This window comes from Spodoptera frugiperda, chromosome 16 (assembly GCF_023101765.2).
Source record: "Spodoptera frugiperda isolate SF20-4 chromosome 16, AGI-APGP_CSIRO_Sfru_2.0, whole genome shotgun sequence".
Classification (NCBI taxonomy): domain Eukaryota; kingdom Metazoa; phylum Arthropoda; class Insecta; order Lepidoptera; family Noctuidae; genus Spodoptera; species Spodoptera frugiperda.
Window position 1 is genome coordinate 8904562 of NC_064227.1, and position 15278 is coordinate 8919839.

A 15278-nucleotide genomic window follows, 5' to 3' on the forward strand; every position below is an offset into this window, starting at 1 on the left:
CTGAGAGCGTGTGGCTGTGGAGTAGTGAGAGAACGTAGGTATACACGAGCATGCGCCGTTACTTGAGCCACAATGGTACCTCGGCTTTATCTCGTTTTTTACACTTTATTTGCTGAAGGCGCACGATAAAGATAAAGATAAGTGGCAGTCAACGCTTTTATCGCGAGCTATCGCGCGAAAACTACTCGCTTCAGGAAGTTATACCTTGCTCATGCTAATGTAATTACTACAACATATATTATTATGTGACGACATCATTGCTCTCTATTATTACAATACCTCCCTCTAGGTAGGTATCTATATGCAAGTCTTGCAATCCGTGCCTTCTATTATTGATGAGCTGAACAATAGTAAAAGCAGCAAATACAAGTAATCCACGTGTGTCTGCTTGTCCATTAACCTGCAGAGCACAAGATTATCAATTTTGAAATAAGTGTTTACCTGTACTATGCCTACTCTAGTTAAGTTACCAAGACATTTCTTATTCTGTGGCCCTGTGTTCTTACTGACGACTATTCAATCACACATATTATAATATTATTTTCTTTTATTTATATTTTTATTTGTTCATAATAATAAGTAGGTACTTACTTACATGAACAGACTGTCGATTTTCCTACCTTTTGAACAAGTAGTACCTAAACAAGTGTTTGTACTATGAAGGTACCCAAATGGATAATGTAAATAACTACATACACATTTAATATACTTGTCTTTGTTTTTATTTTGTTTTGTACTTAGTTTATATCGAATATATTCCTCGAATACATACACATTTATTTGAGTTAATATTTTTAGGTACCTACCCACTGTAGGTACCTAGCTACCTACTATTTAACATTGATGAAAAGCTATGATTCGTACTTTAATTTCATGATGCATCCATTACATAGGTATACATAATTATAATTTTTAATTCTTTCTACTAACATAGATTTAAACATACGGACATCGAAAATGTCCAACACAAAGTTAGCAGCACATTACGAAAGTTTTCAATGTTGTGAATATTAGCAATTTAACTGAAGTAAGTTAACTTTACAAACATTGTGTTCATTAATCAAAAGTTTGGCGCAGCGCCTCACATCCTCCATCTCCGCCACCGCCCACCCCTGCTTCTATACATAACTATCTATCTACGTACAGCAATATTTTCAGTTTGGGTCTCACATAATACTCGCTTCATTAAATAATTGGCAACCCATTCCTGAGAAAGGTCAATATTTGACAAATGGCTGCCATCTGTCACTTTCCTGCGGAATAAACAGTACGGACGGATCGCTTATTTATTTTGTTTTAAATAATAATGGACATTGATGAAATTTGTCGGTTATGTTGTTCAACGAAGTTTGTCAACAATGATATTTTTGATGAAGAAAATGCGTTATATATAAAATTATCACTATACTTGCCAATAAAGGTAAAATTAGTTATTGTGATGTTACGTTTTTTGTGTAATGTTTTAACCTGTATGATTAATGATATTAATGTTTATTGATAGGTTTTCAGAAACGACAAGCTTCCTCAGAAGGTCTGCGATAAATGTAGCTGCAAAGTGAACGACTTTTATCAGTTTTGTAACGAAACCATTGAAGTACAAAACAGGTGAGTGTTGTGTTTGATAAATGTTAATAATATCATTGATGGAAGCTACACCGGTGCTTATATTTAATTCTTGTGTTCATTAAAAAAGAGAGAATAAGTTTATATTATAGTTTTGTATGTGCAATTCAGAGTAAGAGGAGAAGTTTTGCTCAGTAAATAAAAACTACATTGTTTTGTTTCTGCCACCTACTTATGAGTAAACAAACAAATTCGAATTAAATACTGGAGCTGTTAACATTATATATAAACAATCGACAGTCATGTTTATGATATAACGCTAGATGTGATGCTGATTTCAGGTTGCGGAGTTTATTTTTGCCGTCTGAAGCAGGTTCTGTGGACCTCACACTAGTAAAAGACAGCAGATCGCCGCCGCCTCCTGCCGCAGCAGAGCATTGTGAGAGAAGTACCCAGACAGACAACACAGATGCAAGCTCTGACTGCAATGTTGCTGTTCAGGTCAAAGATGAACCAAAGCCACTATCACCTGTCAAACAAGAAGAAGATGATTATTATAACATAGAGTCGGATCCATACGGGGGAGGCTCCTCCGGGAGTGAGGATATCTCATTAATTAAATTAAAAACAAAAAAGACTACCCAGAAAAGAGGTAGAAAAAAGAAGACAAATGATATCAAAGATTGGGGGGAACTGATGAACTACCTGCCTGATGGTGCGCTAGCAGTAGTCAGTAAGGAGGAGGTGGACATGCCACTGGCCACCATCAAGGAGGAGGTGCTGGACAAGGACCGGCAGGGGAAGGAGATGGATCTGTACAACTGCTGCATTTGTTTTGCTCAGTGTTTCAGTAGGTCGGAGATGATGAAGCACTACAGGTAACTTGCTGCAGCAGGCCAACTGCCACACATTCACTCAGTGTAGTACTTGTTGTACTAATCCACTCTATTGACTAATGAACATTGGATTGTCTGTATAAATAAGAAATCAAAATGTGTTTAGCACGCCATAGTTAGTCACAATTGGGTGATGTATATATCTGTAATTTATATGAAATAGGTATATGTATAACAAATATTAATAGAATGCTTTGCCTGAGTCTTTCTGATGGGGACAACCTGGGTGTCTTCAAGTCTCAAGTGAATAGGTTGCTTATGGGCAGGCATGCTCCATCATAAGCTGCATTGTTGCTTACCACCAGGTGGTATAGTGGCCAAATAACAAAAATAATATTACATTATACATAATAACATAACCTACTAGTCGCTGTAATATGATAGTACTGTTTTAGGTATAATGTATAATTACAGAGAACAATATATCTGTATAAAATACAACAACCAGTAATAGATAAATGTTGAATGTTTAAGTGAGACCTGGTACTGGACTTACACCCCAATACTGAAATGCTAGCCAATTTTAAGTTGTAACATTAAATATCACTCTATGATATTTGGAATAAAGAATGGATTTTATTTTTGTTCTGTTTTGTTACTACAATCTGTCTCTTTTGACTGAATGGGATAAAGATCTTGTAGTGACAACTATTCTTGTGAGTGTTTTATAATAAGTAGTGGCATTAGAGTATGTGTGTGTGTTGCAGACAGCACGGCGCGGAGGTGTCGGCGGTGGAGGCGCCGCAGCCGCCGCCCGCGCCCGAGCTCGAGCCGCTGCGCTGCACCCGCTGCAGGAAGGTCTGTACCCACACTATGTACTTCTAAATATTGGAAATAAATCTTGTTGAACATGAACAAGTATACTTTTACTTTGTTTCTGATGGGCTAATTAATAAGGTATACTTTAAAACACCTCTTCTAGTACATCGTACACTGTATAATATACTGTTCTCATCTGCCCTCGTTATTGATTTATTGGAAAAGGAAAGATGCAGCAATTTTTGTACTTAATTTTTTTTTGCGCAAACGGGTTTAATCGTTAGTGGATATCACGACAACGACAAACCTTACTTTGATCGTGATGATCTACGTAATTGGCCGTTTGACCACCAAATAATAAATAATTTACGTTGGTGTTGCAGGTGGTGGTCCGCGCGGAGTGGGGCAAGCACTGGCAGCGGCACTGGGAGCGCGACCGCCGCCCCTACCGCTGCAAGCTCTGCGAGAAGACGTTCCGCGACCCGCACCAGATACTCAAACACGGTCAGTACTCCACACTCTGCATTCTAACAACGTCTACAAATATGTATACTCTCTCCCGATCGATTCGATCATGGTTTAACTTGTCTAGACTAGGTCCACTGTGCTACTACATAAGAGATATTATCGTGTGCACAAACAAAAAAAATCTATTAGCTCTTTTTACCTTCCCGGGAAATCAACGACCTGGTAGTGTTCTCCCTAGTCGCCAAGTACTACTGCACCAACATTTATAAATATATACTCAACCGGACGGTGTACTGTTACAGGAGAGACGCACAACTACGAGGCGGGCGCGTCGGCCGAGCCCGCCGACAAGCGGTTCCTGTGCGACCTCTGTCCGGAGGCATTCGTGCACATGCGGTGAGTCCAACCACATTACATAAAATTTGTGTCCGACCGAAGGTGCAATTCTGGCCGAAACCGAAGCCGATTAATCGGTATTCACCAAAAACTTCGGCCGAAGCCGAAGGTAATGGATGACCGTGAGAAATGTGATAGTTATTTTAATTTCAGTCGTGACTTGTTTTGTTGACTAACTGCGATGCGTTCGGGCCGGTGCGGTGGTGCGACGAAACGCTGTGCTGCTCTGCGCACTCTCCGTCTCACTCTAGCATCGTTCAGTAAAATTCAAATTTTGACAACTTGCAAACCTTCGGCTTCGGCCAAAGCTTCGGCTAATCTTTGGCTGAAGCCGAAGGTTTGGCCGAAGGTGCATTTTTTGGCCGAAGGTGGCCGAAGCCGAAGCCGAGCATCGGTCGGACACTAATGAAATATAACTTGCGTGACGACTGAACTGACTCTTCCATCCTGGAAACTTAATATGTTTAGGTCCAATATATGTACCTAGCTCCAAAACTGTCACTAGAGGAACAAGCAGGGTTCTCGTTGTAGTGTTCAGTAGATAGTGCTAATGTAGTGTAACAAATTAGAATTTGTAAAAGAGACTACTTTCCTGGGAATCACCGTAGACGACAAATTGCAATGGGGCACTCTCTCTAAATCTGATGCTATGGTACATTCAGTCCGCCTGCTTCACCACAATCAGAGAGGGGTTAAGCACTGAACCGACAATCTTATATACCTACTTAAGCTCAGGTGTAGTTGAACTGTGCTGTACCACCACTGAATATTCTTGCTCAGGGCTAAACATTGGTATTTTTTTTTTTTTAAATCGCGCCGTCAGTAGCTATCTACAATTTACCTTCCCGGAAAATCGGCGACCTGGTAGTTCTCCCTAGTCGCCAAGTACTACTGCACCAATGTCAATTTATAAATGATACAACATTATGTACATGTCAACCGGTCGGCGCACTTGTTGCAGGAGTGACGCACAACTACGAGGCGGGCGGATCGGCCGAGCCCGCCGACAAGCGGTAAGTCGTTCATGTGCGACCTCTGTCCGGAGGCATTCAGTGAAATAAAACATGCGGTGAGTCCAGCCATACTAAATTATACTACATAGCTTGTAGATTGACGCACTCACGACATAATTGTGAACTGATTGCGTTTAGAGTAACACTTGGAGTGCAGGCTCGTTGTCTCCATAGGCTAACCAAAAATAAAGTAATTCACTAGATAAACAGCAGGGTTATTTGTGATTATGTTCCGTAGATAGTGCTAATGTTCCCTAGGGATGTGCCGTAACAAGCGTTATTAGACTATAGAATGCACTTGTGTCAGCTTGGGAGCAAGTCACTCAGTTAGAGGTCTCAATGCCACCTTATCGGTGCTGATTCCCGTGACCACCGGGGTGGTTTTATTAAGGTAAAACGTGTCCCGTGACACTCCCTAGTCTTTCTCCTCAAAAAGCTCCAGGCTGCCTTTTGTTGTCCTCAGGGTTATTTTCTCTAAAACTTTGAAAAATAGTTTTACTAATGTAGTCTCACATTATATTTTCGAAGCACCTATACACCGGAATCTGTGCTGATGAAATGACTACACGGTTGGCGCGGTGGCTGGGCAACTGGCTGCCGTGCAACGTGTCGCGGATTCGATTCCCGCACGGAGCAACTCTTTGTGTGATCCATCATTTGTTGTTTTGGGTCTGGGTGTCATGTGCATGTGAAATTATAGGTATGTTTGTAAACGCACCCACGACACAGGAGAAAATCCTAGCATGGGGCATAGTTAAAAAAAAATGAATCTCACTAGGACTCTACTATGCATATGCAAATCATTCAACCAATCACTAGTATGTACAACACAACAAACTTCCACACTCAAGTCAATCTATATTGACATTAGTCAAAAGTTAACTATATAGAGAAGAGAGCTTAGCTCCCATAGACTTAGTTCCCTCTAGCTAGAGGACCTCGTTGTGAACCCGGGTGCCGTTCCTTCATTCCGCGAATGTTTTGACGAGGTTGCGTCTGTAGTGGAGAATAAGAAGACCGACGGTGCGCGCGGTTCGAAACAAAAACGAGGCGAACACAATATTATCGGCTTACTCACGTAATGTTTTGACGAGGAACTCGACTAGTTTCAAGCCATGCTAGAGGCTCATATTCATGAGCAGCATTCCGCGACACACGACGCGGCGATTGTCGCGCTGCTAGTCAAAACATTACGTGAGTAAGCCGATAACATAATAATTAATTTAGTATGTCTCACGAAAGTTACAATAAAATCATATATCATCATTATTAATTTCACTTACAATGCTTTGAAACACCATGTTTCGCGACACGATAATTTGACATCTCAAGTCACGAACCGACTACACTCGAGCTAAAGCATGTTGAGTACGCACCTACCGTCTATTCATGAGTTGAGTTACGTTTATTAACAGTCCGTTACTCGGCTCCGGCTGATGACATAAACCTAATCCGTAACTTAGAGCATAAAGAATCATGTTAATTAATACGGTGGGCAACTCAGTATTGGTATCAAGTGAGGTATCTTGACTTGAGTTACGTTTATTAATACGGGCCTAACGCCTTTGATAGTAATTTGTACTAATCTAAGGGTCTCATACTACAGCTTCATCTGGTAGCTTTAAACTTCCTGAGTGACCGGACAATTCGAGTAGACCTCGATGGCTGCTCGTTCGATCAATTCGGTATGAACGCCTGGGTTCCTCAGGGTCCTAACTATCAGTGTGTATATAAACGTCCCCCGCAGCTACCTACTGTCGCACCGTACCCGCGCGCACCCCGAGGCGGCGGGGCGCGCGGTGGCGCTGCGCTGCAGTGTGTATATAAACGTACCCGCAGCTACCTACTGTCGCACCGTACCCGCGCGCACCCCGAGGCGGCGGGGCGCGCGGTGGCGCTGCGCTGCAGTGTGTATATAAACGTACCCGTAGCTACCTACTGTCGCACCGTACCCGCGCGCACCCCGAGACGGCGGGGCGCGCGGTGGCGCTGCGCTGCAGTGTGTATATAAACGTACCCGCAGCTACCTACTGTCGCACCGTACCCGCGCGCACCCCGAGGCGGCGGGGCGCGCGGTGGCGCTGCGCTGCAGTGTGTATATAAACGTACCCGCAGCTACCTACTGTCGCACCGTACCCGCGCGCACCCCGAGGCGGCGGGGCGCGCGGTGGCGCTGCGCTGCAGTGTGTATATAAACGTACCCGCAGCTACCTACTGTCGCACCGTACCCGCGCGCACCCCGAGGCGGCGGGGCGCGCGGTGGCGCTGCGCTGCAGTGTGTATATAAACGTACCCGCAGCTACCTACTGTCGCACCGTACCCGCGCGCACCCCGAGGCGGCGGGGCGCGCGGTGGCGCTGCGCTGCAGTGTGTATATAAACGTACCCGCAGCTACCTACTGTCGCACCGTACCCGCGCGCACCCCGAGGCGGCGGGGCGCGCGGTGGCGCTGCGCTGCAGTGTGTATATAAACGTACCCGCAGCTACCTACTGTCGCACCGTACCCGCGCGCACCCCGAGGCGGCGGGGCGCGCGGTGGCGCTGCGCTGCAGTGTGTATATAAACGTACCCGCAGCTACCTACTGTCGCACCGTACCCGCGCGCACCCCGAGGCGGCGGGGCGCGCGGTGGCGCTGCGCTGCAGTGTGTATATAAACGTACCCGCAGCTACCTACTGTCGCACCGTACCCGCGCGCACCCCGAGGCGGCGGGGCGCGCGGTGGCGCTGCGCTGCAGTGTGTGCGCGCGCCACTTCGCGCACATCAACTCGCTGCGGCGCCACCTGCGCTCCCACTCGGGGGAGCGCAACTTCCTCTGCAACGTCTGCGGCAAGGCGCTGTCCTCGCGCGAGCACCTCAAGTTCCACATCCGCATACACACCGGCTACAAGCCCAACGTCTGCAAGTAAGTCACTGCCTAACTGAATACATCGGTCAACGCTTAATTCAGATGGCAAGCGTTAAGCGCACGCTTTGATAACACGCGTCTACAGCTACATACAGCGCCCGTCAACACGCTTTTTGAGATCATTAACTTCCTGTATATCAGCTTTGAAAGCGCGTGTTTAACTGAACACAATTGAATCCGCGCTAACAACAAACAAAATAGACATATTATGCTGGGGCCACACTAACGTTTAACGTCTATGCCCAATATCGCGATATATTGCAATATTTTTAACCACATTAAACTAGGTGGCTACACTTCAACGATCAACATGAATGCTCATTATTGGCGATAAAAACACAGGAATCGTACATTGGAATCCATCCTATAAAAAAGAAACACGTCTGCTCCCGTTGCGTTCTCGACGCACACTGTCAGTATGTACCACTTTATCGCATCAATAGGGATGATGACTGGGTCAAAAATAAATTATTACAACTTTTCAATACAATAAAATATTAAAAAATAATCACACTCTCATTCATAAATTTTTTCTAGCTAAATTTCTAGAAATAAGTCTGCTATTTGACGTCAAAAACTTATGACGTCATAATAGAGTATTTCATACAAAGTTCATAGAAAATATCGTTTTTGACGTTTCGAAAAAAGTATTGAATTTGACTAGTAGGAAACATGCCTATTCTCGCGATAATCTCTTTGATGTACCGCCACTTGAGCTCTCGCCTAACGCCGAACGCCATTGTTAATGCCATTGTCAAATTATCCCGTTAAGTGGTGGCTACACCTAGGGTTAACTTCCATTATCGCGGTAATTATACCTAATGCGCTGTAACAAGGTGCGGCTGACAGATGCCAGTATGACGTTGACGTCTCTCTTTAGGGATGGACATTAGAAAAATCTTTTTTTATCGCTATCGATACTCGCAGCATACATTTAATTCTCTTTAATTTTTTTATTAAATGTGTGTGTTATTTAGTTGTGCAGTGTAACTACGTGTATATACTTGTCAAAATAAATATTTTATGACCGAGCCCTGAGGTGTTTCAGGGTTTCAGTTTTACAGAACCATGAAGAATATAAGTATATATTAGTTTGTATATGTTACTAAAGCAACCACGATCTTTCAGATTAAGTACCACCACGCATTATCAAAGGCGCCGGAAATGTCTACCACATATTTGTGCTCAGATAAAGTCACTGTGGTTCGGGCAGAGAGAGCCGCGTCTACAGTAGATTTACCCACATAATTAAAGGTTTTTTAAGAGTGATAATTGAACGACGTTTTTTATTCTAAAAAAACATCGACTGCCTATCCATCGTAGCAGTACATCCCATCACTAAACACGACTATGGCTTTACGTTATACGCATAACACTTTACTTTATTTTTCATTTCATTAGATTTTATTTAAAGACTAGAACATTCCGGTTGGTTTTAATTTAATTAACTACACTTTCGAATGATTTAACATAATACGAATGTGATACAGTTAAAATACTAAGGCATAATTTTTAAATCGCAGCAACTTTCAAGAGTGATACGAAACGTTGCTGAATCTGTCAGCCGCACCTTGTTACGGCGCAAAGGGTATAATGGCATTTCCCGTTAGTGTGGCCCCAGCATTAAATGTCCATCAAGTTCGTTTGAAATGGAAATCGAAGCTTTTATTTCGGAATTAACATATCCTCAGTATAAAATCTCCGAAAAATTGTTTCTACGACTACCAATAAATGTAGAACGAAACTGAAAAAAGCGGCTGCGACAACCCGGGTCCAATACCTGATAGGTACGCACCATGTGAACACTATACAAAAATTCAACGCGCGATGACTGCTTGCCATCTGAACTTAGCTTGAGTTTGTCAAAGTCAAAGTCATGTCAAGTCATTTGTTCAGTTTGCTTAAACTAAAGCGCTTCAGTGTGTACTGTCGACTGACCTCTTTGATGATTCATAAAACTTGCGTTATTGATATCAACGGCGTGACGAGTATTACCTGTTAATCGGTAGCAGCCAGGGGCTTAGTACGAATTTGTTTTCGTTTAACGAGATCGCGCTCTGATCGGTTGGTTTAGCGTAAAACAAACTCGTACTAAGCCCTCAGGTGACTAAAGAACGTTAAAATCCCCAACTTCGTAAGTTTTAGGGAGATTTGATTTAGGTGTTTGCTTGTATTTTCGCTGAGGTCCTGAGCAAATACACTTTTATGGAAGTCGACTTTAATAAGTCAGGACATCTAGTCAGATCTAGGTTGTAACAGCAGCATGTCCGTGTTCCAGGACGTGCGGGAAGGGGTTCGTGAAGAAGTGCAACCTGACGCTGCACGAGCGCGTGCACTCCGGGGAGAAGCCGCACGTGTGCTCGCACTGCGGGAAGGCCTTCAGCCAGCGCTCTACCCTCGTCATACACGAGCGGTCAGTACTGCACCTGGGCACCATACACCCACCTCCCGATGTCCGACTGACGAGTGTGTATGCGCAGGTACCACAGCGGCGCGCGGCCGTACGTGTGCGCGCTGTGCGGGCGCGGGTTCGTGGCCAAGGGGCTGCTGTCCATGCATCTCAAGACCACCTGCATATAGCGCCTGCACGCCTGGTACGTCACACATCCACTCATATTGTAAATGCGGAACTTTGTATGCACGTGTATATTTTTGTCACTCATTCATGTCAAAACGGTCGAAGGGATCGGGATGACATTTGGAACAGGGGTGCATTATGGTCTGAAAACATAAATGTTATGATGTAAAGTAACTGCTAAGACATTCTCTAATATACAGCTATAGTCCGGCCACATAATTAGACGCACTCGTTTTCTATTACGATAAGTACGGTATATTAATTAAGTTAGACGAGTACTTAGAGTAATTTAGATTTAGATACTACAGAGACTTTATAGAATTACAGTAAATTTTTTATTTTAGCTTTTCTTTTAAGTCTGCTATTTGACGTTTTAAACTTATGACGTGATTATAGAGTATTTCATAGTAAATTCATAGAAAATATCGTTTCTCACGTTTCGAAAAAGTATTGAATAGTCAAACGACCCCTACTCAAGCTGAAACATGCCTATTAGACGCAGTCGTTTTACAGGCTATTAGATTGAGCAATATATTGAATTAATCGCGCCAAAAATCTTGCCATTAATTTTTTGACTACAGATTAGTCTTTGATATATCCAGTGTCACTTTCACATCTGTGATATATACGAATCTAACGACACCTCTCAAGCCAAAATCTATCAAGCCGTTTAGGCTGCAGACAGTGCCAAATAATTATACATACATACATACATACATACATACATAGCTTGAAAAACATAACCCTCCTTCTGGCGCAGTCGGGTAATCAAATCATTTTAATGCAAAAATGGACTTAAATCAAAGTATTTATTACATTATTACATTGATGATTGATTGCTTGTTCATTTGAGAAGATGTCGCAGTAGTTGGTGACGTCACGACCTTATCGCTAAGTAAACAAACGTCAAGTTTTCTAAGCACAATATATCATTCTGCAATTTGAATCAACTAATTATAGTTATCTTTACAAATTATCATTGATATCTATACAAATAACGCCATTAACCAGTCTCCCATCAAAATAAACACCAACACGGTAGGAAGATTATGAGAGGCGAAGACGTTTTTTTAAGTGATTTAAAAAATAGGAGATTCTCTTTATCATCTTATGTGTGTATGTTTTTTTGTTTGGGCGCGATTAACTTGCGTTTGGCTGAACCGATTTTGATGCGGCTTTCAAACAGTATTTTTCAGATTTAGGAGAAGGTTTTTGGGATATTACCTGACTTAAAAAGGTGTTAAAGAAAATGTAAAGCGGTAAGCTATTTTATTACAAGTATGCTGGATTATCAGCAGATCTTGCAATGTCACAAGACATTGCAAGATCTGCATGATCTGAGGTCAGGTGACTGATGTCTAAAAACAACAATTTTTATTTACGGAGTTAACAATAAATTACTTTAAGTACAAATTATTTTGGTCCATAGCGTATTTTTATCCATAATTTAAATTAATAAGTTCATTTATTTTTATAATGTTTCATACTACCAATACTTAATGTTCCATACTGTCAAATAGTTGTGCGTTCATTCATAAAGTTCTTCTGCAGTCAAAAAGCATATTGTGAATATTTTAGTGCAACTACAGTCTTCTGCACATGTTTCTTGCTACATGCACCGTTTTTGGTGCATATTTACATCTTTTGAAAATATCTGAATAGTAGCACGGACTCAGGAGTAGTGCCGGTATATGTAGGCGCGGCACAATGTTTATTTTGGTTTTTTACATACAAAGTGATTAACTTGAGTTTTTTGAATCTCATTCGCTCCAAATTTGTTTATCCATTTTGTCTTGATTGGCGGAAAAAAACATATTAGTTATCAAATTCACAACATAAGTATTATGTAAATATCTGCGAGGAAACGAGAAATATCCAGAACGAGCAGATTCAGTATCCAGCGATAGTGTCCGATAATGCGGAGTTGTAGTACTGTACCTAACGCGGGCAAATATTTCAGCGCCGCGTGATGTAACACCAGCTCGGGCCAAGTTCACTCCGCGTAGGTACAGACTGAGTCTCCGTTATCTACAAATCCAACTACTGCGATAACGATTACAACTGATTATTATAACGCCTCATAATTTGGGAGAATAGTTACTTTAGCGCCGATAGCGGGACTCGCGCTGTTGGCGGCACGAGGGGAACTCTTTAACTGAATCGAAATAGGTGATTGTAGGAGTTTCTATTTAGATCAACTTAGACACCAGAGGGCGTGCTCGTGTACCGCTCGGGCAAGTCATTCATAGGACCGATATTGGATAGTAGTCAGTAGGTACACTGTATACCGCATTTATTGAGAGACCTGTCGTCTCCTTAACACTAATTGTTAGCCGACCCATTAGACGTAGTACCTTAATGTTTGCCCGACCCATACCCTCTGCCCCGCCGTCCGCTGCTCCTTGGGTTAGATCAAAACAACAGCAAATAAAACTCATGACGAGTTTATTTACACAACATTAGTTATTACAAAGTTTGTAAGTAAGGTTCTCCTGTAATAATGTGTGCTTGTATTTTTGGTGTTAATATACATGTCCTGTTGCAGGTCGGCCCCCCGCCCGCCAGTGTACTGAGCGCCCAGTATTACAGCCACCGCCCCGCGTCGCGTGATCTCCACCACATTACTTATACTTTACTCTACAAGCGCAAATTATTTTGTATCGGGTTGTCTATATTTGAGCAAATTGTTTTTATTCACTGGGAGTTTGTGAGATAAGTACTGTATCAGTATGGATGTGTATCAGTAATTCGCGAGATGTCATCGCTGGGGGCGCGGGGTCGCCATAACGCGCGGAATGTTCCACTCACCGCCGGGACTCCGCCACCGGCGGCGCCACTGTCGCACAAGCTGACACCCCACTCCCGTGGTGGGCATGGTGATATACCATTATACATATAGTTAGTGTAAAGTAATGGTTTGTGTTTGTTTACTACGTGTTTACGAAGCCGTACTTAATGACGATAGAAACAATGAAGGCGATAACTGCGACTGTAAATATTTTCATCACACAAATATATTTTGTTATCTTCACGGAAACATGTTTAGTTAATGCATGCGATGCGGATCAACTCGCAGTTACTAACTTACTACAGGTAAAAGCAATGTTCTATGCGACAAATAATGGCCTAGTACTACAGACACCCACTGGGTGGGACGGGGGACCGTGGGCGCGATAGCAAGGATCATCAAATATTATCACTTGTGTATAAATGTAATTTGCATAATTTTAAGACTCAACAGTCCTCACTAATGATAAGTAGTGTAATTATATTTTGATAACGACTCGGTTGAGACGTACCTACTTACCGGTGCAATACAACGCGCCTAGGTATATATGTATCTATGTAACGTCTTACTGTAGCAACCGGCGACCTTTGGCGAGTCAATTCTACTGGGTAGTAGTTACTAATAGTATAAACTAATAGATAAATATATGGGTGTTGTTCCTCGAGTCCGCGCCGTCCGGTCCCGGCTGCTACAGTACGGCCGGCGCGGTGTATCGCGGGGACTACACTGACTACATCAGGGGTTCCCAACCTTTTCATTGGTCAAAGACCATTATTATTATTTTGGTCTCACACTAAGATTTTATCCAGACTCATAGGATTCGTTCTCATAAAATAGTAACTTTTGAAACTACTGCTCCTCTCAGTTGTCTCCTTCGACATATGTTTAATTCTTGCTTTATCCGTGCTATTTATTCGACAAAGGTGTTGTCTAATGAATTCTTTTTTTATTTTCACGGACCATATGTAGTGTTTTGTGTTCTGCGGACCAATGGTGCTCCACGGACCACCGGTTGGGAACTAATGCTGTAACAATAACTATGTACCGTAGTGTACAGTGTACAGTGTAGTCCCCGCCTAGGCTGGGAGTGCGGAGTACGGAGTATGGAGTAGCGACAAGTGCCTGCCCTTGTGATATGTAGCGGAGTGAGGGACGCGGCGCTCTCTGCAGGGCCAGTCTCTAGTTCCAACGTAAGATAATATACACTTCAGGAGATAACCAATTATTCCTAATTTATGTCCACACAAAGTACTAAATATTACTTTACTTAGTATTAACAGAATGACTTCCAATGTTATATTTTTGTAATTATTGATAATAAACTGCATTTAATATAGTTTGTTGAGATGTTGTGTTTGTTCTCTGGTGCTGGAGCTGCGGCCACTGTCCGGCGTTGTATTGTGGACAGCCTGTAGGGAAACATATTTTCTGATTGGATTATGCTTTAAAACCAAAATAAAATAGTTAAAAATTTGTACATGTTTGTGCATAAGATGTGCAGCGACGGGTCGCTAGATGTCGCTGGTCGCTCACTTGTGTCTTGTAGTATTTGGTTAGTTGTTCACACAGCTCAGAGTCGGGCGGATTGCGGCGCAGCTCCTGTTATCAATTAATTCCTTGTAATTATGCTCAGCATCGAATGGAAATGTTAGCGCAACACAATAACGTAATAAATAATAAAATGTATTGTTTGTGACTCGATGACTCGACAAACTATGTGTTGATGTTAAGATAACAGAACATGGAGTTATTAACTAATGGGCTTTTCATTTCACACCCTCCCTTCACCGGCAGACTACTCGCGATCATTTTATGAACTTCTATTTCATACGTAAGTACGTGACATGTGATACCTATGGAGTTCTTGAACAGAAACCATGTACCCTGCTCCATGTTGGGACTAGCAGGTA

The 15278-nt window shown here is 42.6% G+C and overlaps 1 protein-coding gene across 9 annotated transcripts; it reads left to right on the top strand.

Annotated features, from left to right (window-relative positions):
• Positions 1–1233: 1233 nt before the first annotated feature.
• On the top strand, positions 1234–15126 carry LOC126911561 (zinc finger protein ZFP2-like). Of its 9 annotated transcripts, XM_050699247.1 has the most exons (10): positions 1236–1420; positions 1502–1605; positions 1905–2441; positions 3167–3257; positions 3602–3722; positions 3989–4082; positions 7763–7999; positions 10281–10415; positions 10483–10596; positions 13126–15126. In XM_050699247.1, the coding sequence occupies exons 1-9, from the start codon at positions 1307–1309 to the stop codon at positions 10580–10582; spliced, it is 1533 nt and encodes a 510-aa protein (XP_050555204.1). In that variant the 5' UTR covers positions 1236–1306; the 3' UTR covers positions 10583–10596; positions 13126–15126. The 9 variants fall into 9 exon arrangements, 8 of the variants coding, with proteins under 8 accessions (XP_050555212.1, XP_050555204.1, XP_050555211.1 ...); XR_007706105.1 differs by lacking the exon at positions 13126–15126 and having other exon boundaries at positions 7671–7999; XM_050699255.1 differs by lacking the exons at positions 7763–7999; positions 10281–10415; positions 10483–10596; positions 13126–15126 and adding an exon at positions 6843–7017 and having other exon boundaries at positions 1234–1420.
• Positions 15127–15278: the final 152 nt, after the last annotated feature.

Bases quoted from the DNA above. Each gene is read 5' to 3' on its own strand.
- LOC126911561 (XM_050699247.1), top strand. From the start codon at position 1,307: ATGGACATTGATGAAATTTGTCGGTTATGTTGTTCAACGAAGTTTGTC. The intron at 2,442-3,166 runs GTAACTTGCTGC...TGTGTGTTGCAG, and splicing joins GAGATGATGAAGCACTACAG to ACAGCACGGCGCGGAGGTGT. The intron at 10,416-10,482 runs GTCAGTACTGCA...GTGTATGCGCAG, and splicing joins ACCCTCGTCATACACGAGCG to GTACCACAGCGGCGCGCGGC.